The sequence below is a fragment of the Geotrypetes seraphini genome, chromosome 9, assembly GCF_902459505.1.
Source record: "Geotrypetes seraphini chromosome 9, aGeoSer1.1, whole genome shotgun sequence".
In the NCBI taxonomy this organism is placed as follows: Eukaryota; Metazoa; Chordata; class Amphibia; order Gymnophiona; family Dermophiidae; genus Geotrypetes; species Geotrypetes seraphini.
This window is the reverse complement of record NC_047092.1, coordinates 77414199-77440844: the sequence shown is the minus strand read 5'-3', so window position 1 is coordinate 77440844 and position 26646 is coordinate 77414199. Positions and strand designations below refer to the sequence as shown.

Here is a 26646-nt window from a genome sequence, read left to right as displayed (position 1 = left end):
AACACAAAAGATGGTTCTATCCTTCATCTGAACCCTCTGAGCACTCACAGCATGGTTTCTTTTCACTGTTGCAGTCTCTGCTATTATTGACGTATCCAGGAAACCTTCCGTGTATCAATGTTATCACATCAAATGGACCAGATTTTCTGTCTGGTGTGCACTACATTCTTTTGAACTTGTCAATGTCCACTCTCATCCATTCTGGACTACCTTCTGAAACTATAATTCTGGCCTAAAGACCAACTCTGCTTGAGTACATCTCGGTGCCATCAGTGCATTTCATACAGCCTTGGATAAGAAACCTCTGTCTTTCATCCCTTGGTATCCAGATTCATGAAAGGATTTTATCACACTAAATCACCTATCAAACTTTACCTGTTGCCTGGGATCTCAATGTGGTCCTATGTGCTCTTGTGAAGTATCCTTTTGAAGCATTTACAACTTCCTTTCTCAAAAAGTAGCTTTTCTCATAGCCCTCATGTCTACATGCTGAGTGAGTGAACTCCAAGCATTAGTTTCGGATCCACCATATACAAGATTCTACCATGACAGGGTAATCTTTCAAACTTTTCCCAAATTCCTACCTAAAGTCATTACCATCTTAACCAGTCCATAGTTTACCTGTTTTCTTCCTGAAACCACATTTTTATCCAGGGGAAGCAGCTCTTCACTCCTTTACTGCAAGCATGCTTTGGCATACTAGTTGGACCAGACTAAACCTCATAGGAAATCCTCCCAGTTCTTTGTGGCTTTCGACCTTAACAGACTTGGCTGACAGACTGTCGTTCCTTCGTATATACTCAGACTGGGCTGATGCTACAAGGCCGTGTGACAGCCCATAATTGGATTGGATTTATTGCATTTGATATATCGCTTGAACTTAGGTATTAAACGATTTACAACAGCTTGCTCAGCATACTCCTTTCTTGCTGGGGGGTTTTTGGATATGGATTGGGTCTCATGGTGTGGGTTTGGGATGGGGTGGGGGTTTGGGCTTTGGAGGGGGTGGGGTTTGGGGGGATTCTTTGGTTGGGGTGAAAATGTGTTTGATGGTACGTTTGGTGTTCGCGACCTTGTTGTACTGTCGTGCTGTATTGTGTATTTACTGCTGATGTGCCAATAAAACATGATTTATACTAAACGATTTACAATATTAAATATAGGCACTGGAGCAATATTAAATATAGGCATTGGAGCTACTCTCTCTGTCCTGAATGGGCTTACAATCTAATTAAGCAAACAAGAGAAGACATCACTAACATTACGGAGATATATAATAAGAGGGAGGAAAAGAAAGTAGCCCATGGAAAGTAAAGAACATTGAAGGCAAAAAAAAGAAAAAAAACAAACCCTCGCGATCCAAGAAAATGAGTATTATAGTTACATTATAAGGAAAGTTAGAATAGTTAAACTGACAATCTAAATTTATAAGTATCAATAACAGGAAAGTGAAAAATATTAAAAATTAAGCTAAAGTAAACTCTAGACAGTTTATAGTTCTGAGTTTCATTCCGGCCCAATAGACAGAACAAACGCCTCAATTTATCATCCAAGAAAAGCTAGCGCAAGATACCATATTTAGCTAGAGATGTTCGTTAATGGACTTTGGATGGATCCATAGTGAAGATGAAAGAGAATAGGTTTCATTAGTTTCTGGAAAGAGGAGAAAGTTATTCCCTCAAAGAAGTCATGAAGTATGGAATTCCAAAGGCAGGGACCCACATATGAGAAGGCTCTTTTCCTTGTTGCTTGACCTGGGAAGGGATTTAAAATTAGTTATGGAAAGATGATCTTAGAGTTCTACTGGGTTGAGATTTTATTAGTTTTTTTATGTAGATAATCGGGAAGTAAAAGATGCCAGGCTTTGAAAACTAGGCAAAACAGCTTGAATCCATGAGTGATTTTGATTATTTACAGAGAGCACAGGCTTTAGTTGCCATAATAGTCTTAGAAAGTAGAAGCACATTTTTACTACATAAGTTATTTGCGGAGTGAAGTTTAATTCAGAGCTATATCACATGTTTGGGCTATGGATGTCTCAGTAGCTCATTTCTGCTCTACATCTGTTGAAGACATTTGCTAAGCGGCTTTACATTCACCTCTCACTGCAGTTTAGAGCAAAACTCCAGAAGAGACAATTTGGACAAGCAGTTTTATAGAATCCTTTTACTACCTGAATGCCAACATTCCCTCCAATCCTCTTGGTTTTGCCAGGCTCATGTTTTGTATATTCCTTGCTCAGCAGGGCCCCTTTATCTGTATCTGCGGGTCACAGCAGCCCGAGCACAGAGTGCTTCCTCCACACTCTACCACCTCACCTGCAGCCTCCTCAGTGTACCTCGATCTTCATCGGCAGCGAGTGGTGCTTCCTGCCTATTGCTCGTGCTGACCTTAGCTCACTACCTGGTCCTGCGACCTGGTTGTGATGTCAGAAGCGGGGTGCTTCACCTAGCATGAGCAGCGGGCGGGAGATTCTGCTCACTGCTGGCTTCTAGCTTTCTTGTTGTTCAGTGTTTGTACTCAGAAAGCTCTTTAGAATGGCTCCAAAATGTAAGAGTACAGATACTGGAAGTGATACTGGTATTTATGTATGAACCAGGTGTGTTAGAATAACTTTCGCTATTATCTGCAGTTTCACGTATTTGCAGTAGGTCTTGGAACGTATTACCCACAGATACTGGAGCCCTACAGTACTTCTCTTGAGTCTTGATCCTAGCAGCTTGGGAGTCCAGCATGTGAGAATTTAATGCCTGCTTATTCTCGGAGAAAGCAAAGATGTTAACCTGTAGCAGGTGTTTTCTGAAGATAGGCATATTCTCACAACCTACCCACCTTCCCTAGTTGGATTTTTAGCTTTGTTACTGAACTGCAGATCCTGTGAGCTGCTGTTGGGCAGGAAGGCACCTGCATGCCATGGTATGAGCACTGCCTTAAAATTTAGTGACATTGCATTTGGAGAACACCTGCTGCAGGTAATTTCTCTGCAGCTGTGTTAATTGGGGTTGCAGCCACAGAAAGCTTGAGTGCTAATTTAAAACATATTTTGAGGCCAAAAGAAGTATATAGGTTACAAATTTTTGATGTTTAAGGACAAATGCTGGAGGTGACCTTTGAATCTTAGCTTTGTTTTTCCACTGCCCTACACACCCATGCCTGTTCCAGTATATCCTTGTCCCCTCCCTTCCCTATGCCGGTGCTTTTCAGTGATACCTATTACTGAAGCTGAACAGCCTTTTCAGTTCTGGTGCAGGGTTTCTTCTTCTGGCCCGTGCTGAGACGCAGTGCCTGGGTCATGTCCTTTGCCTGTGGAGAGGAGGAAGGGGAGATATGCTGGAATCAGCCTGGGTGGATAGGGAGGGGAAGGGATGGGGGCAACTTATTTGTGAGACATCACAGGGGACATAAAGGGGGGGGAAGTAGGGGCAACCTGTTATGTGGAAGTGACTGTATATGATAGATTCAGACATAATGAGGAAACTTCTTCACAGAAGGGTGGTGGATGCACTGAATGGTCTCGCTGTGGAAGTGGTAGAGGAAAAAATGGTAACAATTTGAGAGCAAAGGGTAAACATGAAAGATCCTTTCGTCACGGGGAAGCCAAGGTAACACCAGGGCTTGCGCAGTTTGTGATGTACAAGGGATTGTGGGCACATAGGTCTTGTAGTCTTTATCTGCTGTGTTGTTTTTGTTTTTCATATTTGCAATTGATACAGAGCACAATAAATAAGAATTTAATTTCACCAGGAGATCATGATTGCGGAAGTTCTGTCCACAGAAGTCTATCCATCCAAGAAGCAACTGCATATTTAATTGTAAGTAACTAAACTGAGTTGGGAACGGGTTTAGTAAGTGAGCCTGTGATTTGAAGATTCTCAATCGTTCTATTGATTGGTTATGAAATGACTTTTGAATCTTTCTTTTTGGTGGCCAGCTTCTCTCAGCTTGTAAAATTTTACTTGAGATATTCCTTTGATATGCCTAAAAACTAGCACCTCTACAATTGTGTATGAATGGGCTTGAAATTCTAAATATATGGTGTTATACTGTTAAAAGGTTATCTTTTATAATTTTCCTGGTTTAAACTAGTTCAGTAATTAATTTGAGACACAATTGTTAACATGATTCAAAACATCCTGAATGCGGTATTTAAAGAGAGAGAGAGAGAACATAGCTGCAAAATAATGAATGATAAAGTCTTAAGAGACAAATGTTTAGTTTATTCCCCTCCCTCTACCCCTAACCCTCCCTTAATTTTGTTGTCTAAAGCAATGTTTCTCAGTGACTTTGGAGACATAGCTATATCTTCCCTATTAGACCCTTACTGATTTGTCACCTTTCAGTTCTGTCTGCTAGCATTTTTCCTAGAAACTGCTGCTTCTGAGCCCATTTAGGCTAGGTGGTGCTTGTATGTCTGCATTGTTCCTGCAAGAAAGTAAGTATAGAGTGGAGTAGAGGCACTGTGCAACTTGAGTGCAGACATAGCAGCAGCAGGACAGCAGTCTAGTAGGTGGAAAAGCCAGAGTTGCAGTTAATAAAACATTAATGTCAGGGAAGTGGCCAGATGAACTCACCTACCCTATCCCAATATACCTCACTTGCCAGTTGCCAGGTTGGGTGGGTGCATAGAGAGATCTATAGGTGTTTGGATGGGATAAAGAAAGGAGTGGATCAAGTTGAAAAATACAGGTGAAAATTAGACAAAACAGCCACCAAGGTACCTCTGCACAAAAAAATGAGTACTCCTGGATTAAAGCATAGTATTCGTTCCACAGATTCGTTGTGCCTTAACTCAGTGTTTCTCAACTTATTCAAGCAAAGTACCCCCTAAGCCTAACAAATACCAACTGAGTGCCCCTTCCCAAGCTCCGCCCCAGACCTGTACAAGCTCCACCCCAATCCTGCCCAAGCTCCGCACCAGATCTGCATAAGCTCCACCTCAGCCCCGCCTAAGCTCCACCCCTGACTCCACCCCATAATGTACTAATTGTAATGCAGTTTCTTCCATCCATTTTTCATATACACACAATATAATCTTATTAATACATAATGGTAACCACAAAATTAAAAAAAAAAACTACAAAGCACACTGTTTGCAAAGAAAATGTTAATTATCATTTATATTTGGGTGTTTTTTCCCCCAAAGAGTTCAAGTCAGATGACTTTAAAATATGCAATGTCACCTCAGTAACAACTATAGAAAAATATACAAATATAGTGCAAAATATAGACAGCAGATATATATTCTCAAAACTGACGCATTTTGATCACTAAATTGAAAATAAAATAATTTTTCCTATCTTTGTTGGCTGGTGATTTCATGAGTCTCTAGTTGCACTTCCTTCTGACTGTGCATCCAATATTTCTTTCTGCCTCATACACGTATCCTCTCCTCCAGACCTCATTCCATTCCCCAACAAACATCTCTCTCTGTCCCTCCATGAGTCCAACTTTTCTTCCACTCTCCTCCACCCCTATTGGCAACATGTCTCCCTCTCTCTCTCTCTCACTGTCCATTTGTCTTGAGAAATCCAGGCATCTCTCTCACCCCAACTACTGCCTCATCCAACATTTCTCCCTCTCTCAACCCCCAGATCATGTGCAGCATTATTCACCACTGCCCACCAGCCCCATGCCCATTTCTCCTTCTATCACCCCTCTCCAGCACCATTCCACATCTTTCCCTCCATCACTATGTCCAAAATTCATCCTCCTTGCATCTCCTTCAGTCTGTCCCTCTGTTCCCTCTCCACCACCATATCCAACACATCTCCCTTTCGCCCCTTTCTACCTCTTTGTTTACTCTTGGCAGAATTTTGTGCATCTCTCCACTTCATTCTGCTCCTGGAGCCAACATCTCCCTCCTTCTCCCCTTCCACCTCCTGTGTATCTCTCTCTCCCTCTCATCTACCCCCATGCCCAGCACCTCTCTCTCTCTCTCTCTCCCTTTCTTGTGCCATGTGAAATCTCTACACCCCTCCATGCACCATCTTTCCTTCCTCTCCTCTATTATTTGCAATTTCTTCTCCCCTCATGCATGTCTCCCTCAACTCTCCCATCTTTCCTTCTTCTCACCCTCCCCATGTGCCACCAGATTTTCTTCCTCTTATCTCTTCCTTCCCCCTGTGCCATCAGATATCCTTCCTCTTTTTCTCTGTACTCCAGGGCTTGTTTTTTTTGGTCGTAAAATCAGCAGTGACTCTCATGTGCTACCTGCCGCTAACCCAGAATTCTCCCTTTTGTCGTGGAGAGACTTCCAAGTCAGTGGCAGGCAGCATATGGGAATTGCTGCCGATACTGCAACAAGATTCAATGACGATTTGCTCCTCTACCCTGCCCCACTCCCAATTCGATGCTGATTCAGCTCGCTTACAACTCCAACCTAAAGTAGCAGTGGTAAACAAGCTGCTTCTTACCTGCCCACCAGGGTGGCCCTCTGCCACGTCATCAGTGATGTCATCACTTATGCAGCAGAGGGAAGGCCCCAGCAGGCAGGCCAGGAGCAGCCTGTTTACCGCTGCTACTTTAGGTTGGAGTCTGAGGCGAGCTGAATCAGCATCGAATCAGAGGTATGGGGGGAGTGAATCATCATTGAATCTCATCGTAGTATTGGCAGCAATTCCCACATACTGCCTGCTGCTGACTGGTGGAGGGGGGGGAACAGATCCATTCAATTTAATTGGGCAGCGCTACCGCCCATCCCCAACAAGTGACTCGCATACCCCTTAGGGTACGCATACCATGTGTTGAGGAACACTGCCTTAACTGATGTAACCTAAGGAAAAACTGGTTTTATAGCCTTATAGCATGTAGAATATGAAGTCCATTATGTATTCATTTTGCAAATTGATAGATGGATCCCCTTAAGATCTTCTTTTTTCTCTATAGAAGATACTGTAGAGCAGTGTTTTTCAACCTTTTTACACCTGTGGACCAGCAGAAATAAAAGAATTATTTTGTGGACCGGCAAACGACTAAGACCGAAATAATAAAACACATTTCCGCCCCGTCTACGCAAGCTTGGTCCCCACAAACCATCTGATCCCATCTGCACAAGCCTCAGTTATGATTTTATATTGAACGTATTTTATTAAAGTATAAAAAGAAGCAATATTCTGTACAATTGTCATTTTATAAATATAAATATTCAGAGCAAAGACCAACAAAACCCCTGTCTCCCCTCCCCTTCACATATATCCCCTCTACTATCAAGAAAACTAAACAAGCCAAATTATTACAGAATGCTACACAGAAATATCATGCTAACAGAATACTGCAGTCACACATGACAGGAATAGTGTTAGGCTTTGCAGGCCCCAATTATGTCTTTAGCAGGATATATATTTCAAATCTGATATATTGTAATGACAAAATAGAAATAAAATGATTTTTTTCTACCTTTTGTGGTCTCTGCTTTCATCTTCTTTTCACTTTTTTTCTTCCAGCATCTGCCCGTTCCATCTATTGTCTGCCCTCTCCCCCTTCCATATGTATCTGACGTCTTTCTATGCCCCTCTCCCCTTTCCATCCAGCCTGTGCCTCCTCTCTCCTTTTTACAACATTCATTCCAGCTTCACTGCTATCTTCATTTTTATATCTCCTACACCAGATCTAGCATCTTTATCCCTCTCTCATTTCTCTGCTGACTCCCTTTCCAGCATCAATCTCTCTCTACTTTCTCATTCCTTTCTCTCCCCTTTCCCTCCTCTAATCTCCCTGTCAGCTGTTTCCTTCCTTTTTTCCTTCTCCCTTCCTTCCTCCCCCCTAACCAACAGTAGCTCTCTTCCCATCCCTTTCCCTCTTCCCCTCCCAGCAGCATCTCTCCTTCTACCTCCCTCCAGGTGCAGTAGCAGCTCTCCCTTTATCCAGCAGCTTCCCAGCCTCCAACAGTGGCTTCCTCTCCTTCCAGCAGCTCTCAGTACTTGCCCGCAGCAGTGATTTCCTTAGGCAGCCTTGGGTCCGTTGCCGCCTCTGAGGAAAGGGGAAGTTGCCAAAGTGAATCACTCTCCTGGTAAGTACAGAGCTGCTAGGAGAGGAGACAGCCACTGTTGAAGGCTCCCCATGATCTTACTCCTGCTGTGCCCTGCACATTCGTGACCCCCCCAAGCCGGCAAAAATAGCTTTGCACCGCAGGCCCTGCCGCCCAAGACGATCCGGAGGCCCCTACCCGCCGCATCCTGCACGTGGGCAGACTCTCAGCACAGACGCTGCTGACCCCCCCGCGCACACTGACCATCTCCCTTCTACTTGCAACTTCCCCGCAGCCCTCTTCGGCGACTCGGCAGGGGCAGCGATCAAGACAGGCTGCCGACGTCTGGCATTCCCTCTCTGAGTCCCACCTATTTTGTTTCAATTTCCTGTTTCCGCATAGGTGAGACTCACAGAGGGAATGCCTGACGTCGTCAGCCTGTCTTGATCGCCCGAGGCTGGGAGGAACAGAAGATTTCCGCGAACACCACCAAGGCAGGAAATTTAACGGCGTCGATCTCGCCGGCCCTGCATGGACCGGCAGGAATTTTCTGCAGACCAGCACTGGTCCGCAGACCGGTGGTTGAAGAACACTATGGAACACTATTCTTCTGGTCTATATTAGCAAATACAGACTTGAAATTTTGATTGGAGTGTAATTTGGTTTTAAGAGATACTATCGTACTTGCGATACACTCCATCTGTTACTCCATGTAACTGAAAAAATATTCCTTTCCGTTGCATCCTTAGACTGTTCCAGAAGAGCTGATAAGAGTGCACACCACAATTCTAGATTCTCTATTAGCTCTTAAACAGGTCCTACAATTTAGCATTTTTGTGATTCCAGCAGGTGAACAAGGTGTGCTCTGCAGGTCAGGGGTTGGTTTGAGTTGCTCTAGGTTGATCTGGAGGTGTCATTCTGTGACTGGGTCACACCTGGAGGTCTGAGTCACTCACTGCCTTTACTCTCTCCATTGCTTCATTTTCCTTCTGCTTTTCACTCTGCAGGCAGCTGCTATATACTTTTACAAAAAAAAAGTATTTTTGTTTCTGTTGTACTGGGTGGCTTCCCGTTTAGTGCATTCCAATCATGTAAGGGAGAGCCTTAGCTAACCTTAGAGCCAATAGTTTAGCTAGAATTTTTCCATCTACATTGATTAAAGAAATAGGCCTGTAGTTTGACACCAACATAGGATCTTTGTTTGGCTTTGGCAAAAGTATTGTTAAAGCTTCTGCCATAGTACCTGATATCTGACCTTTCATCAATTGTGATTGATATAATTTAAAAAGATGAGGTAACAGTATGATTTGAAAAATTTTTATAAACTCCACTGTGAATCTATCACTACCTGGAGCAGATCCAGCTCTGAGAGACTTCAATGCTGACTGGAGTTCTGTAAATGATATAGGCATCTCAAGTTTTTCCATTATATGCTTTGGAATTTTTGTCCCATTAATCAAATTAAAAAATTATTTTCCTTCATTTTCTTTATTTAAATATAGCTCAGAAGAATATAAAGCTTTATATTGCTTTAAAACATCTGAAATGTGGGTAAAAATGTTTTCTTTTCCATCAGTAATAGCCGCAATCTTTACTCTTTTTTCTTAGCTTTAAGATAATTAGCCAATATTCTTCCCACTTTATTTGAGTTTCCATAATACACTGCCCGCTGACAAAACAAATCTTTCCTAGCCAATTGTGAGCAAATCTCATTATATTTATATTTAGCCTTCTTCAGGGCATTCAAGGTATCATGATCCCATTTTAAAACCAATTGTGATTCTAAGGCAGTAATAATTTGTTCTAACTTGGAAAACTCTAATCTTCTTCAGCAAATTGATACTCTATTCAAATACCAGCATGATCCGACAGAATGATCGGATCTATGCTAGCTTTTGTGACCTGTTGAATTAAATGATCTGAACCAAAAAATAATCAATTCTTGAAAATGATTCCCCCAATGGATTAACAAGACCATTTTAAAAACATATAATTTACTATTATGGTCAGTTAATTATAAATAATATGAACCAGAGAACAAATTCATATCAAGTTTATATTGAATTACCAGACCTCAAATACCCAAGGCACTACTTAAATAATCTTTCATGCCTTTACTGGGGTGGTAAATTCATCATTGGTCTTGGTAAAGTGATTTGTGCTGTAAATATTTTAAAAATATTTTTAATATCAATTTAAATAAATATAAGGTGCTAGAGGAAGGAAAGCACTTATCTTTTGTGCCCGACAGCTGTCCAACCATTTCACACTTGGTTTCATCAGGGGCTAATGCCTCCTTCTATTACTGCACCAAAACTTATTTTGTAAACTTTAACAGAGCCACAATAGCCAGCACCCGCACAGTAGTGCCTTGGGTATTTGAGGTCTGGTAATTCAATATAAACTTGATATGAATTTGTTCTCTGGTTCATATTATTTTTTTGTTTTGAACAAATTTCTATTTTCTTCAATCTTATTTGATTTATTTACCAGTTAATTATAAAACCATATTCAAACTTGTGACGCTCATACTTTTCCAACATGAACTGCAGATCCTCCCATTCTTTGAGGGTTTTCATTACTTCAGAATCATAATTTGATGCCTGGACAGTTAGAGAACAGAGGCGAGTGCGACTTCGAGTGGGACTTCACCTTGGACTGGATCCTCTGCTTCGAAACATTTTAATCAGATTCTCAGATTCTCTTTTGTGGTGAACCCTTTCTTATTCCAAAGTCTTAACAAAAGAATCTAATTTAGAAGGACACATCCCATGCCCTTTTTTCCAGCTTTTTTGTTATTGTTGTGCAAATAACCGTTTTTAATCACAGAATAGTTCCAGCAGTATGTGCACAAGATAGAGGATGATACTTGAGTGACCTGGGCCTCCAGGTGGCGTCTGGTTCTTAATAAATACAGAGTCATCCAGTGTTCTGTAGCAGTGGGAAACCAACCATCACCTAAAATCTATGCTGTATGTTTGTCTAGGGCAGCCGCCCAAAGTCTTTGCTGCCTCTTTCTCCTCAAGTGATCCTGCACCTGTGTCCTTCAGCAAGGGGCACAGCCTCAAATTCCCTCCGCCCCCAGCTCCAGGAAGTCACCGCTCCAGTCTCTTCTCTGGCTAAAGTTTCTGAGAAAGAACAGTCAAAACTTAATCAAATTTTTATATCATTCGCTCTGCGGTGCTTCAGCTCTTTTACTATCCCAGAACAACTGGAGAGCAAACTCTGTCCTAAAGGCATCGAGCAGCTTTGGGCTGGGTTCAAATCCTGCGAGTTTGTCCTCTGCGTTCCTCTGGTAAACTCTCGTGTTCCCTGCGATGGAACGTGCTGACTCCAGGATGCGCAGCAGCAGTTCACAGCCTTCGATGTGATCCCACAGCTCTGTCCCCTCCATCACGCTAATCAGAGGAAGAATATGAGGTACCGAGATGCCACCCAGGGGCACAGACACATTTTCTTTGCATTCATTCAGGGTTTTCATGAAAGGTTTTAGCTGCTTCTGAAATGTAATGGCACTCGCTGTGTGATGCTGGCATAAAGCTGTCCAAGTCTGCTCAAGTTTTACAATCTGCACACACCACACCAGTTTTGCTGCAAATCCAAAGAGGAAACCATACTCAAGTATAATTTATTTACAACTAATAAAGAACCCCTTCATGTCCAGACCACAACAGCTAAAAAAAAAAAAAAAAGTTAAAATAAAATCCAAAGTTGAAATAGCAGAATCTACCTTTCATATCACCCTCTATGTCATCGGGTCTAAATGCTGATTAATAGTCCTGTAGTTTAGATGAGTCTTCATAATGACTGGTTTTATTATTAAAGGTTATTTTCATTACTGCTGGATATAGCCGCCCATATCTTGCTCCCATTTATCTAAGCTGAGGTCTGAGAAGCAGGAACTTTTTTCTTAAGCCAGCTGTGACTTTAGCAAAATCAGGCAGGAGATGGATCGTTTCCTGCCATTTTGCCAACCTCATTTGCTTAGCGGGAGACAAAATATCCAAAGCTTGTTTAAAATGCAGTACCCTGAATATCATGGGCCTGGGACCATTTTGACTGTTGGAGGCTCTGGATGGAATTCGATGTGCTCTTTCTATTTCCAGAGGATACTTCAGGTTGAGGGAGAGCATCTTAGGCAATAAATCCTCAAGAAAAGATACAGCATCTGATCCCTCTACCCTTTCTGGGAGCCCTAGTAATCTAATATTATTCCTCCAACTTCTGTTCTTAGCCTCCTCCAATTCTTTAGTCAGGCGATCCACTGCTTTAATAATAATAATAGCTTTATTTATATTCCGTCATACCTTTTCAGTTCAAGATGTTCAGTTTGTAGCTTTTTCAAACTGCCTTCCATAACTGACACCCGGTGTTTAACTGTACAGTTTATCATCACTTATCTGTAACTTCTGGCTAAAATTTTGAACTTCTTCTTTTAATATCTTTAGTTCAGTAGCATTAACCTGCATTGTCTCCCTTATAGCTTTCAGCTCAGATATAACTTATTCCAACAATTCTGATGTGTCCTTAGATAATGGCACCTTTGAAGGCGTGGGTGGATCTTGTTCAGCCCTTTTAGCTGAGGCTCCCACAGCAAATGCTGTTTCCAAGTTAGACTGTCTTTCTGATGCCATATCAGCTGCAGAAGATTTCACAAATCAGATTTTTCCCTTTTGGAGTGTAAATTTGATCACTTGTGCTGTCAAATTATATGAATTGCACCCAGCCATACTGTCTTGCAGCCAAGTTCCGGAATGCTGCTTTCCTTTTTTTGATTAATAGGTCAGAGACGAAATGGGGCTTGTAATCGAAAGTTAAATACATCTAAAAACCTGCCTAAGTCGGCACTTGGATGATCTAAAAGACAGGTTGTCCAAGTGCCGGTAATCGAAACGGCTTTTTAGACGTATCCAAGAGCTTTTTAGGCCTCTGAATCCCACTGTGTGCCCAGAGCTGAAGGGGTGTTTTTGAAGGAGTGGTTAGGGTGGGATGTGGGCCAACCTAGACTTAGTTGTCCTGCAGGGAAAATCAAAAGTTTGACGAAACTGTCTAGATCAGGGATAGGCAACTCTGGTCCTCAAGGGCCGAAATCCAGTCGGGTTTTCAGGATTTCCCCAATGAATATGCATGAGCTCTATTTGCATGCACTGCTTTCAATGCATATTCATTGGGGAAATCCTGAAAACCCAACTGGATTCTGGCCCTTGAGGACTGGAGTTGCCCACCCCTAGTCTAGATGGAACTTATATGTTGTGAGTTAGACGAATTAAAGGCATGTGCCCTAAAAGTATCTAAAGTGACCAGAAAACCATTGCATGGACAAACTAAAGAGCCCCACCCTGTGTTCACTGACCCAGTTGCACACCCACAAAGTTCAGAATAAAAACGTACATACCTGCCTCCGGAACATCAGCACTTGTCAGAGGAAAGCCTAGTAGAGCTGCATGGAGGTGGCTTAAGTAGTCTGGGGGGGTGGACTAGTGAACCATAGAGAAGAAGGACTCAAGCCCATAAGCCACTCTAATCACTGCATTCATGGTGGAACATCTGAGCCTACCAAAAAACCCCATACTGCCATATTGGTGGCAACTGAAGCCATAAGGGCTATTGGGGGTTGTAGACAGGTGGGTATAGTGCGTTTTGGGAAGCTCACCATGACCTATAAGGGAAATCTGGTGAGATGTTTGTGGCGCCCTTTCTGTGAAGTTCACAGCAATGCCCAATAAGGTTCCCCACTACTCTCTGGCCCCTCCCACTTCCAAAAGGTCTTGTTCTGGGCATTTGGGACTTGAACAAATTTTTGGTCAAGAATATAGTATAAAGCTAGACGTAGTGGCGTAGACGATCAAACGCATGTATGTACATATAGACAATTTTTGAAAAAAATAATTTGGGTGTATTTTTCGAGAATGGACAGTTTGCCGCTCCCAACTTTGGGTGACTAGCACCCTAAGTCCAAATCGGACTTAGATGTTTCTTTTGATTATGCCCCTCCATGGGTTCATCCAAGGTGGTGTATCTAGGTTTTCAGAAAGCTTTTAACAAAGTTCCTCATGAAAGTCTCCTGAGAAAGTTAGTCATGGGATAGCAGGCAATGATCTGTTGTAGATTAGAAATTGAATATATTGGACAGAAAACAGAATGTAGGATTAAATGGCCATTTTTCTCAATGAAGGAAGGTAAATAGTGGCATGCCACAATGCCATTGTTTTGGCCCAAAAATCTTGTTTTATATTCAAGTATATATGGTATGTCCCTGGATTCGAGTATATATTTGAGTATATATTCGAGTATATACGGTATGTTCCTGGATTCGAAAAGCTTCAGTTTCAGCACCAGGGTGCTAGTGCTAACATTTAAAAATGAGAGAGCAGCTTTTCAACTAAAATGGAGTGGAAAGCTGATGCCCAAGAGCACTTGGTTCAGTGTGGAGTATCTTTGAAGGATACTATTGAAATAGGGCATTTAGAGAATCCCAATAGAAAGGTTTCAATAATGGTAAAAGGAAGCCAACAGTGTTTAAGGGGGGAGCAGAATAAAGGATACAAATTATCCCCATCAATTTCTAAGCAGCCTGTAGATACAGAGGGAAAACCCTATTTGAAGTGTCAGTATACAAATTTCTAGGAGCCTAAAAAATAAGATGGGAGAGGTAGATGTAATAGATATCTCAGAGACCTGGTGGAAGGAGGGCATTCAATGGGATAATGCATTTTAGGGGTACAAATTATAGCACAATGATAGGCAGATCAAATTGGAGGGGGAGTTGTACTATATGTTAGAAAGAATTAAGTCAAACAAAATAAACATGCTTCAGCCAGCCTTATTTTTTATCTGTATTCTAGAACTGTGATGTTTGAAAATTTCAAACAGAACTGTTGGGTAAAGCTGGGATGTTTTTTATGCCAGTGAAAGAGAAATGAATGTGGGCCAGTGAATCAAGCTCTTTCTTTGTAGCTACATTTCCAAAGTTCCTATGTAGCTTCTGAGGCTTTTCCCTCCCATATTTTCCACTTATTCTTGAATTTACTTTAGCAGCCAACTGACTTTAAAGATAAGAGAACCTTAGCTAACTGGTATTCAATTAACCAGCACTCACAACCAACCAGCAAAATAATTGCTGGCCAAAAGACAACTTCCAAACAATTTCCCTCCAGCCCCTGAAGCATCAGGCAGCCCCGAATCTCCATCTCTCCAGCCCCCAAAGTGGCAGGCAGCCCCAAATCTCCCTCCAGCCACAAATATTCCTCCCTCTAGCCCCCAAAGCAGGAGGCAGCTACAAATCGCCTTCCCTTCTTCCAGCCACAAAAGCGGCAGCCGTCCTGACAACCCTCCCCCCCCCCCCCCCCCCGCTCCGGGCCTTAGGCTGCAGCAACCGATCCTGACAACCGTCCTCCCTCCCTTACCATAGTGGTAGCCGGTGAATAGAAGCTCCTTAAACATGGTGCTTTCAGCCAGCCCCGGCAGGGCTTTTCCTCTGCCATGTCACTTCCGACGAGACAGAAGAAAGGCCCTGCTGGAGCTGGCTAGAAGCAGCCTGTTTATGACACTTCTTCTGTTCACCACCTGCCGCTGCTACTTCAATAAGGGAGGGAGGGGGGTTGTCAGGATTGTCTGCTGCTTCAGAGCTGGGGGGGATTGGTATTGGCTGCTGTTGTTTCCTCAGACCCAGAGAGGGAGAGAGGGGGATGTCGGGATCGGCTCTGCTGCTTAGAGAGAGAGAGAGAGAGGGTGTTGCCAGGAGCGACTGCTTGCTGTTACAGTATTTATTATTTTTTTTTTACAGTAAATCTCAAGCAACCAGAAAAAGTTACCTGGCATCCATCAATCCCCGTGGGTGCCGAATAGCTAAGAGTCTACTGTATTTACTGCTATTTTACTGAGGGTATTGTGTATATTTTGTGTTGTTCAAAAATGCGATTTATGGAAACCTAGTCCAAACCAGATATATTCCAAGTATTAACAAAGGTGGAAAGAAGAGAAAATGACAGCCAGCATGGTTAAAAGGTGACATGAAAAGCCAAAAGAACATCTTTGAAGAAATGGGAAAAGGATCACAATGAAGAAAATAAGAAGCAAGTTAGATGCAAAGTATTGATAAAGAAGGTGAAAAGAGAATACAAAGAGAAACTTGCCACAGAAGCAAAAATGCACAGTACCAAGAATATCGGAAGCAGAAGGCATGTGAGGGAATATGTGGAACCATTAGATCCAAAAGGAGCAAAGAGGCATTGAAGAAGAACAAGGCCATAGTGGAGTAACTGAATTAATTCTTTGCTTCAGTCTTTATTGAAGAAGATGTAATAGATTTACCTGAATAAGTGGTTTTTAAGGGTGATAATTTGTACAAACTGAAAGAAATCTCGGTGAGCATAGAAGAACCGAGAACACATTCTGAGCCAAATTGACTTCAGTTTTGGGCAAGATAGTGGAAATTATTATAAAAAATAAAATTATAGAACATTAATAGGAATATAATCAGCATGGGATCAGCCAAGTGAAGCTTTGCCTCACCAATATAGAAACATAGAAATAGACGGCAGATAAGGGCCCACGGCCCATCTAGTCTGCCCACCTTAATGTCCCTCCCCTACCTTTGCCCTGTGAATAGATCCCATGTGCCGATCCCATTTGGCCTTAAAATCAGGCACGCTGCTGGCCTCAATCACCTGTAGTGGAAGACTATTCCAGCGATCAACCACTCTTTCAGTGAAAAAGAATTTCCTGGTGTCACCTCGTAGTTTCCCGCCCCTGATTTTCAACGGATGCCCTCTTGTTGTCGTGGGACCCTTGAAAAAGAAGATATCTTCCTCCGCCTCGATGCGGCCCGTAAGATACTTGAACGTCTCGATCATGTCCCCCCTCTCTCTGCGCTCCTCGAGCGAGTATAGCTGTAATTTGTCAAGCCGTTTTTCGTATGGTAGATCCTTGAGTCCCGAGACCATCCGGGTGGCCATTCTTTGCACCGACTCCAGTCTCAGCACATCCTTGCGATAATGCGGCCTCCAGAATTGCACACAGTATTCCAGGTGGGGCCTCACCATGGATCTATACAATGGCATAATGACTTCCGCCTTACGACTGACGAAACCCCTTCGTATGCAGCCCATGATTTGTCTTGCCTTGGACGAAGCCTGCTCCACTTGATTGGCAGACTTCATGTCCTCACTGACGATTACCCCCAAGTCTCGTTCTGCTACCGTTTTTGCTAGGATCTCGCCATTAAGGGTATAAGACTTGCATGGATTCTGGCTGCCCAGGTGCATAACTTTGCATTTATTGGCATTGAAGTTGAGTTGCCATGTCCTAGACCATCGCTCCAGTAGGAGTAGGTCGTGCATCATGTTGTCGTGCACTGAATCTTCGTCTGTTGTGCATTTGCCCACTACATTACTCAGTTTGGCGTCATCGGCGAATAATGTTATTTTACCTCGAAGCCCTTCTGCCAAGTCTCTTATAAAGATGTTGAATAGGATTGGGCCCAAGACTGAGCCCTGTGGTACTCCACTAATCACCTCCGTCATTTCGGAGGGGGTGCCGTTCACCACCACCCTTTGGAGCCTACCTCCAAGCCAGCTCCCAACCCATTTCGTCAATGCGTCACCTAATCCTATAGAACTCATCTTGCTCAGTAACCTGCGGTGTGGTACGCTATCGAATGCTTTGCTAAAGTCCAGGTACACGATGTCCAGGGACTCCCCAATATCCAGCTTCCCCGTTACCCAGTCAAAGAAGCTGATCAGGTTGGATTGGCAGGATCTCCCCTTAGTAAATCCATGTTGTCGGGGATCCCGTAGATTCTCCTCATCCAGGATCTTATCTAATTGGTGTTTGATTAGAGTTTCCATTAGTTTGCTCACTATCGATGTTAGACTCACTGGTCTGTAGTTTGCTGTCTCCATCTTTGAGCCTTTCTTGTGGAGTGGAATGACGTTAGCCATCCTCCAGTCCAACGGGACGCTGCCTGTACTAAGGGAGAGGTTGAAGAGCGCGGACAGTGGCTCAGCCAAGACATCACTCAGCTCCCTAAGCACCCTGGGGTGCAGGTTGTCCGGCCCCATTGCCTTGCTAACCTTGAGCCTTGACAGCTCACCGTAGACACTGCTGGGCGTAAACTCAAAGTTACTAAACGGGTCAACTGAGCCAACCCTTGTCTGTAGCTGAGGGCCGAGCCCTGGCGCTTCTCGGGTGAAGACTGAGCAGAAGTATTCATTTAATAGTTGGGCTTTTTCCGAATCCTTTTCCACATAGTCTCCGTCTGGTTTCCTAAGACGTACAATCCCGCCTGAGTTTTTTCTTCTATCACTGATATACCTGAAGAAGGATTTATCTCCCTTCTGGATGTTCTTTGCTAGAGACTCCTCCATGAGGAATTTAGCCTCCCTGACTGCTGTTTTGACGGCTTTTGATTTGGCCAGGTAGTCTGCTCTAGAGTCCTGCTTCCCTGATTGTTTGTAAGAGATGAATGCTTTTTTCTTCTCCTTGATCAGGTCTGAGATCTCCGCAGTAAACCACTGTGGCTTATTGTTCCTTCGCCGTTTACTTACTGATTTTACATAGCGGTTTGTTGCTTCTTGTATGGTGGCTTTCAAAGTCGACCACATGTCTTCCACGTTATCGGTTTCTTCTTGGCTTTGTAGCGCTTGGTGAACGAAGTCTCCCATTTCTTTGAAATTTGTGTCCTTGAATTTGAGGACTTTGGTTAGTGTAGTAGATTTAGTGAAACCTTTCCTGATATTGAACCATACCATGTTGTGGTCACTGGAGGCCAATGTGTCGCCCACCGAGACCTCTGTGACACTTTCTCCATTGGTAAGTATCAGGTCCAGTATTGCCTGATCCCTTGTCGGTTCCAACACCAGTTGCCTGAGGCTTGCTCCTTTCATAGAGTTTAATAGCCTCCTGCTGCTGCCGGAAGCAGAGGTAAGTGTAACCCAATCCACATCAGGCATGTTGAAGTCACCTAGCAATACTGTGTCCCCGCGCAAAGTGATATTTTCTATATCTTCGATTATTTCCATATCCAGGTCATCCTGTTGTCTTGGGGGTCTGTAAATTGGCTTCATTTGTTAGAAGTGTGAATTAACATGTAGACAACAGTGAGCCAGTTGATGTAGTATATCTAGATTTTCAGAAAGCTTTTGATAAAGTTCCTCATGAGATACTCTGAGAAAATTAGAAAGCCATGGGATAGAAGGCAATGTTCTGTTTTGAATTAGAAACCAAGAGGGATAAATGTCCATTTTTATCAAAGAAGGGTGAATAGTGATATGCATCAAGGATCTGTACTGGGATCAGTTCTGTTTAACGTATTTATAAATTATCTGGAAATCAGAATGACCTGATGTGATTAAGTTGTCAAAACATATGTGGACTGGTAAAATATTGCACAAAGATTAAGAAATTGGAAAACTAGGAATCCAAATGGCAGATGAAATTTAATTTAGAAAAATGCAAAGTGATGCACATTGGAAAGAATATTCTGAATCATAGTTACCAGATGCTAGGGTCCATCTTAGGAGTCAGCACCCAAGAGAAAGATCTAAGTGTCATTTTAGACATTCTGAAAACCTCTGCCCAGTGTGCAGCGGCAGCCATAAAAGCAAACAGGATGCTAGGAATTATTAGGAAAGGGATGGTAAATAAGACTTAAGAATAATATAATGCCTCTGTATTGCTCCATGGTGCAACCTCGCCTTGGGTATTCCATTCAGTTCTGGTCTCCATATCTCAAAAAGACAGTAGAATTGGAAAAGGTTCAAAGAAGAGCGACCAAACTAGTAAAAGGGGATACAACTCCTCTCATATGAGGAAAGGCTAAAGAGGTTGGGGCTCTTCAGCTTGAAAAAGACAGTTGAGGGAAGGGAGGTATAATTAAGGTTTGCAAAATCTTGAGTGGTGTTGAATGGGTAAAAGTGGATCGAGTTTTTATTCTTTCTAAATTTACCAAAGTTTAGGGGGAGTTAAATTACATGGAAGTTTGTTTATTGAATTCTTATATACTGCCCTCAAGGCAGTTTATAATCTAAAAGCAGGAAAGGAACTGCAATTGTAATAGGAAAGATATCTAGGACACTAGTGCTGCCCGATTTAAGGGAAAAAATTTTTGATTTGATTCGATTCAGCCTATTGAATCGATTTTTCGATTCGATTCAATTCGATTTTCCTGCCCAGTTGGGTGGTTTTTTTCAAAACATCCTGGAGGGTTTATTTGATAGCCTCTTCACCCTCTTTGCCCTCTCCTACCCACACTAGTCCTGTGGTGTAAACAAACAAAAAATACTTTTCCTCTCTCTATTAAATCCTGGTTCAAGTTTGCGGTCCAACACCAGCTCTGGAAGGATACACATTTCAAGTCTGACATATTGTAATCACAAAACAGAAAATAAAATTATTTTTCCTACCTTTTGTTCTCTGGTCATTTTTCAAATCTTGTTGGTCCCATGTTGGTCTGGTTGTCTTCTGATCAGGCTCTCCTTTCTTCTTTCTCTGTGCTAACCATCCATCTTCCATCTCTGTCCTCCCTTTCTGTTTCCCTTTCCTCCCCCGGAGGTCTGGCATCTTTCCTTTTTTTCATTTCCATCCCCCCGCAGCTGCAGTGATGGACCCCACCATCCACAGATCCACCATGTCTCCTTTTCTCATCTACCCTTTCATCCAGCATCTCTCGTCTGTGTCCCTGTTCCTAAGCTCCCTCCATGCCCAGCATCTTATCCCTCCCCATATCCAGCTTCTTCTTTCTCTCTTCCTTACCTCCTGCATCCCCTTCCCCAGGTACAGGCTTTCTCCTACTATTGCTACTGCCATCCTGCGCCTTGCCCACCTACTTTGGAGCAGTATCTGTCCCTCTTGTACCCTTCCCTTTGTGGTCTTGCGTTTCTCTTTCCCTCTCCCTCTCTCCGTTAGTCCAGCACCTCTCCTCTGCGTTCCTCCCCCTCTTTTTGGTCTCTGTCTTTCCTTCACTTCATCCCAGGTCTGGCATCTCCCCTCCCCTCTCTTACTCCTTCCTCCTCCTCCCTCTGCACAGGCCTGCCTCCCCACCACCAAAGGAACTCTTCTTTCTCCTCCTCCCTCTTCACAGGCCTGCCTCCCTGCCCTGAAGGCCTGCTCCCCACCACAAAGACATGTTCCCCCCACGAAGGCCATAATAAAAGGCACAGCAGCAAAAAAAATTCCGATTGGTGGATGGAAGCAAGCCTGGTCATATGAATAGAAGGCATGATAAGTTGATGTGAGGAAATGGGACATAAGACATGTAAGAACATAAGAATTGCCGCTGCTGAGTCATACCAGCTCACGCGGCGGCCCCCAGGTCAAAGACCAGTGCTCTAAATGAGTCCAGCCTCAACTGCGTACGTTGGTTTGTATGGAGTGAGGAAAGATGCCAAATAGAATGGTAGACCTGAATGCATTGTTTTATGAGCTATTGTAAGAAGTTTATAGTCTATTTTGTACTTGATTGGGAGCCAGTGATTATCCTTGAGATGAGGTGTCACATGATCATAGCGCCGTGTATGTGTTAGTAGTCTAATGGATGTATTTTGGATTGACTAAAGTTTTTTGAGGGCTACAGTGGGAAGTCCAGAATAGATGACATTGTAATAGTCCAATTTTGAGGCAACTAATGCAAATAACAGTATAGCACAGGAAGAGTGATCTAAGAAGGGGTGAAGTGAGTAAAAACAGGATTCAGTGACTGCTGAGATTTGTGTGGAGAAAGTGAGTGCACTGTCTGTTCACCCTTATATACTTCAAAATGGGGACTACCTGAATTGGTTTAGATCAGATTATCAGAATTGTGGGAGGTTTAGAATGAGTATCGGTCACCCAAAGACCTTGAGTTTTGGAGGGATTCAAGATCAGTTGATTAGAGAATAACCAATTATCAATTTTGTTAAGAAATGCCTGTAAAGGTGCAAGGCAAGTGTGCAAACCAAATGAATGTCGTCAGCATAAATACAGCTTCTTATTAGTGACTCCTGAATAAGAAGTGCAAGTTGAGCTAAAAAGATATTAAAAAGTAAGGATGACAAGACCAAACCCTGGGGTATTCCCAGGACAATGAAAAGTAGGTGGAGTTTGAAGAAGCAGTAGATACAAAAGATGACCTGCGTTCAAGGAAAAAATGAAAACCATTTTAATACTGTACCAGAGATTCCTAGTGATTTGCGGTGAGAAATTAGTAGTGAATAACTTACCAGATCAAAGGCAGCAGAAAGATCCAAAGAGATCATTAACGGTATTGCGGTATAAACTGTTATTATTATTTAAACTCTGAAACTTGTTGCCAGAGAATGTGGTAACAGTGGTTATCCCAGGACAAGCAGGCAGGTATTCTCACAAGTGGGTGATGTGATCCAACGGAGCCCCGATGCGGACGCCTCACAAGCAGTCTTGCTTGAAGAAACTCAAAGTTTCGAGTCGCCCGCACCGCGCATGCGCGAGTGCCTGCCCGCCCAGCGTAGGGCGCGTCTCCTCAGTTTTTACTTCTGCCTTCTTGAGTCCGCCGTTTTGGGTGATTTTTCTCAGAATCGCTGATTTTCATCGTGCTTTCTTGTTTTGTTTTTTTTTTAAATTCTTCCTTCCGTTCGACCGGGCAGGCCATGTGGCCGCAGCCCCGCGGCTTCGATCTTGCGGCAGAGCTTTTTCGGCCTATGTCCCGGCCTGCGACCGGTTTTAAAAAGTGTTCCAAGTGCCAGCACGCGATTTCACTGACGGACCCTCATTGACGCTGTCTTCGGTGTCTTGGGCCTCAACACCTCCCGAAATCGTGACGGCCTTGCTCAACACTTACAGCCCGTGCTTTCAAGCGTCGTTGCATCTTGTGGAAGCAGCTTTACAGCATGGAGTCTTCGATGGAACTTTTGTCATCAAAGGGTGCTTCACCTTCGACTTCATCCGAAGCTCTCCAGACTTCCACGTCTACTGCTCCGAGCCTCATCAAACCTGCTTCGTTTGTACCGGCTATGTCTTCGACACGTGCTGCAGTGCCTTCCTCTGTCTCTTCAGGTCAGATAGCACAGCAGCCCATTCCCCCGGTGGTGCTTAAAGTGCCCAAGGCTACTAAGTTCAAGCACTCTCACACTGCCTCGAGGGAGCACGAAGCCCGTGCAGGTGGTCCCGTTGGAGATGCTGATCCATCCTTGCCGGCTTCGTTCCAGACCTTATTGGAGAAGCAATTTATTCAGCTCTTTACAACAATGGGGCCGAAGCTTCTCTTTCAACTCCAGCCTGGGCATGCGGAGGTCTCCCGCGAGGTCGAGCCGCCTCCTGTGCCTCAGCCGTACGCACACTCTCTACAGGGAGCAGAGTCTCTGCGAGTGTCTGGTCTGGCATCGATGCATGCATCGCAAGGAGCAGAGTCTTTGCCCATGCCTCCATTGGAACCGATTCACTCGATCCAAGGAGTAGAGTCTTTGCGAGTTCCTCCTTTGGAACCTATCCACTCAATGCAAGGACTCGAGTCTTTGCGAGTGGCTCGTGGTTCTTCCAGCCAACCACCTCTGCTTCGATCCACCGCTTCCAGACCCATCCACTCTCTGGGGGCCTCAGCGAAGACACATTCGCCTCGTTAGTCGAGGCCTGCTTCAAGGCACAGCTCGCATCATCAATCGAGATATTCTTCGAAGCCCTCATCCAGGCATGCCTCGCCTCATGGAAGCAGCCTTTTTTTCAGTATTCCCCACCGGCTACTTTGCCTCCTCCACTACCAGATCTCGAGGACACGGTGGGGTCTTTTTCCCCATCCAGATCCCCGTCCTCATTGGATCCAGAAGCCTCGACGTCCTCGAATCCCTCTCGAGGCCCGGCTTTGGCTGACTAGCTGTCTTATTTGGACATTCAACTGGACACTGGGTCCAAATTTTCCAAGGAGTACCTCGAGACCATGCATCTCCCTCAACCTCCTGCTGAATCCCTCAAGCTTCCTCTTCATAAGCTACTGGATCAGACCTTTGTCCGCTGTCTGGAAACCCCCTATTCCATCCCAGCTTTTCCGAGGAAATTGGATTCCAGATACCGGACGGTTCATCATAAGGGGTTTGATGGTGCTCAACTATCCCATCAGTCCCTTCTAGTGGAATCTTCGTTGAAGTGGTCTCACCCTTCTGAAGTATATGCCACTGTTGCACCGGGCAGGAAGGGCAAGACGATGGACAGATTTGGTTGTCGAATTTACCAGAACTCCATGATGACCTCCAGAGTCCTCAACTATAATTTTCATTTCATTACATATTTCGAGTTTTTTCTGTTCATCCTCCCCAAGTTCATGGCCTACTTGGATCCTCGGGCTCATTTTGAATTCCAGGAAATTCTGGCATCATTGTCCCAACTTCGGCTACAATTGCTTCAGTCCTCATATGATGCCTTTGAGCTGTCTGCTCGGGCTGCTGCTTGCTCAGTAGCCATGCGACGCCTGGCGTGGCTCAGGACCATCGACATGGACCCCAATCTACAGGACCGGTTGGCTAATGTCCCTTGTGCTGGCACTGACCTCTTTGATGAGTCCATAGAGGCAGCAACCAAGAAGCTTTCGGACCACAAGAAGTCTTTCCAGTCTATTCTCCGTCCTAATCCTAAGCCTGCTTCTCCTCATCCTTCACGCCCGCCTCTGATTTACCAACGGCATTTTCCACCAAAACAGGCTCCTGCCACTCGTCAGCCTGTCAAGAGGCAGCATCCCCAGAAGCAGCAGAAGGCTCAACCACCTGCTGTGCCCAAGGCTCCTCAGCCTTTTTGACTGTCTTCTGGAGAGCATAACGTCAGTTGTTCTGCCCTTCCCTGTTTTTCCTCCTATCGGAGGTCGTCTCCATCATTTTTACCATCGTTGGACAACTATTACCACCGACCTCTGGGTCTTTTCCATCATAAGGGAGGGATACTCTCTTCAATTCCATCAAGTTCCTCCAGAACATCCTCCAAGAGAGTATCCTTCCACCTCTGCCCAGACCGCCCTTCTTCAGGAAGCTCAGGCTCTGTTACAGCTCTGAGCTATCGAGCAAGTTCCTTTGGCTCAGCACAACAAGAGGTTTTACTCCCGGTACTTCCTTGTTCCGAAGAAGATGGGCGATCTGCGTCCTATTTTGGATCTCAGGATGCTCAACAAGTTTCTTGTCAAAGAAAAGTTTTGCATGCTAACCCTGGCATCTCTGTATCCCCTCCTCGAGCAGGATGGTTGGTTATGCTCTCTGTATCTCAAGGAGGCCTACACTAATATTCCCATCCATCCGGCTCCCGTCAGTACCTCAGATTTCGGGTGGGAAATCTGCACTTTCAATACAGGGTTCTCCCTTTCGGCCTGGCCTCGTCACCCAGAGTCTTCACCAAGTGCCTAGTAGTGGTGGCCGCAGCGCTCAGGAACCATGGTCTTCAGGTGTTTCCCTACCTGGACGACTGGCTCATCAAGGATTCCACGTCTCAGGGAGTCGTCCTGGTGACCCAGCGGACTATCAGGTTCCTGCAGAGTCTGGGATTCGAGATCAACTTTCCAAAATCCCATCTTCACCCTTCTCAGACTCTTCCATTCATCGGAGCTGTTCTGGATACTATCCAACTCAGAGCGTTCCTCCCTCAGCAGCGTCTAGAAGCTCTTCTCCACCTTTGTCATTCGGCGTCCTCTCGTCCGTCCATCTCGGTGAGACACATGATGGTTCTTCTGGGCCACATGGCCTCTACAGTACATGTGACTGCTTTTGCCAGACTTCACCTCAGAATTCCTCAGTGGACCCTGGCATCTCAATGGACGCAGGTTTCCGACCCTCTATCTCAACACATCCAGGTCACTCCTGCTCTGACACAGTCTCTTCGCTGGTGGATGCTCTCTTCCAATCTATCCAGAGGCTTACTGTTTCACACGCCCCCCCCCCATCAGAAGATTCTCACGACCGACTCTTCGACTTACGCTTGGGGGGCTCATCTGGATGGTCTCCGCACTCAAGGCTATTGGACCAGTGCAGATCGCCAGTGCCACATCAATCACCTGGAACTCAGGGCGATTTTCAATGCTCTCAATGCTTTTCAACATCTGCTCCACAACCGTGTAGTCCTCATTCGCACGGACAACCAAGTCGCCATGTATTATGTCAACAAACAGGGAGGCAAGGGATTGGCCTCCTTCTGCCAGGAAGCTCTGAATGTTTGGGATTGGGCAATTCGCCACAACACCTTCCTCAAAGTTGTCTACATTCAGGGGGCGGACAATGCCTTAGCGGACAACTTGAGTCGTCTTCTGCAGCCTCATGAATGGACTCTCCATTCCACGCCCCTTCATCACATTTTTTCTCTGTGGGGAACGCCTCAGATAGACCTCTTTGCAGTCCCCCACAACTTCAAACTGCCTCAGTTCTGCTCCAGGATCTATATTGTTCATCGCCTCGAGGCAGATGCTTTTCTTCTGGACTGGACGAATCTCTTTCTATATGCGTTTCCTCCATTTCCTCTCATTCAAAAGACTCTAGTCAAGCTGAAGTCCGACCATGCCACCATGATTCTGATTGCTCCTCGGTGGCCCAGACAACCTTGGTACTCCCTTCTACTTCAACTCAGCAGCAGGGAGCCTTACCTTCTACCAGTTTTTCCCTCGCTGCTTACGCAGCATCAGGGATCTCTGCTTCATCCCAACCTGCAGTCTCTACACCTGACAGCTTGGTTCCTCTCAACATAGCTCCTCTCCAGTTTTCTCA

General features: G+C 44.4%; 1 protein-coding gene across 1 annotated transcript in view; it reads left to right on the top strand.

Annotated features, from left to right (window-relative positions):
* LEMD3 (LEM domain containing 3) overlaps nt 1-26646 on the top strand; it is a 385365-nt gene that overhangs the window by 140414 nt on the left and 218305 nt on the right. The window contains exon 4 of the mRNA XM_033958493.1: nt 3745-3812. Within this exon, the coding sequence (XP_033814384.1) occupies nt 3745-3812 (68 nt within the window). The remainder of the gene's footprint in view (nt 1-3744; nt 3813-26646) is intronic.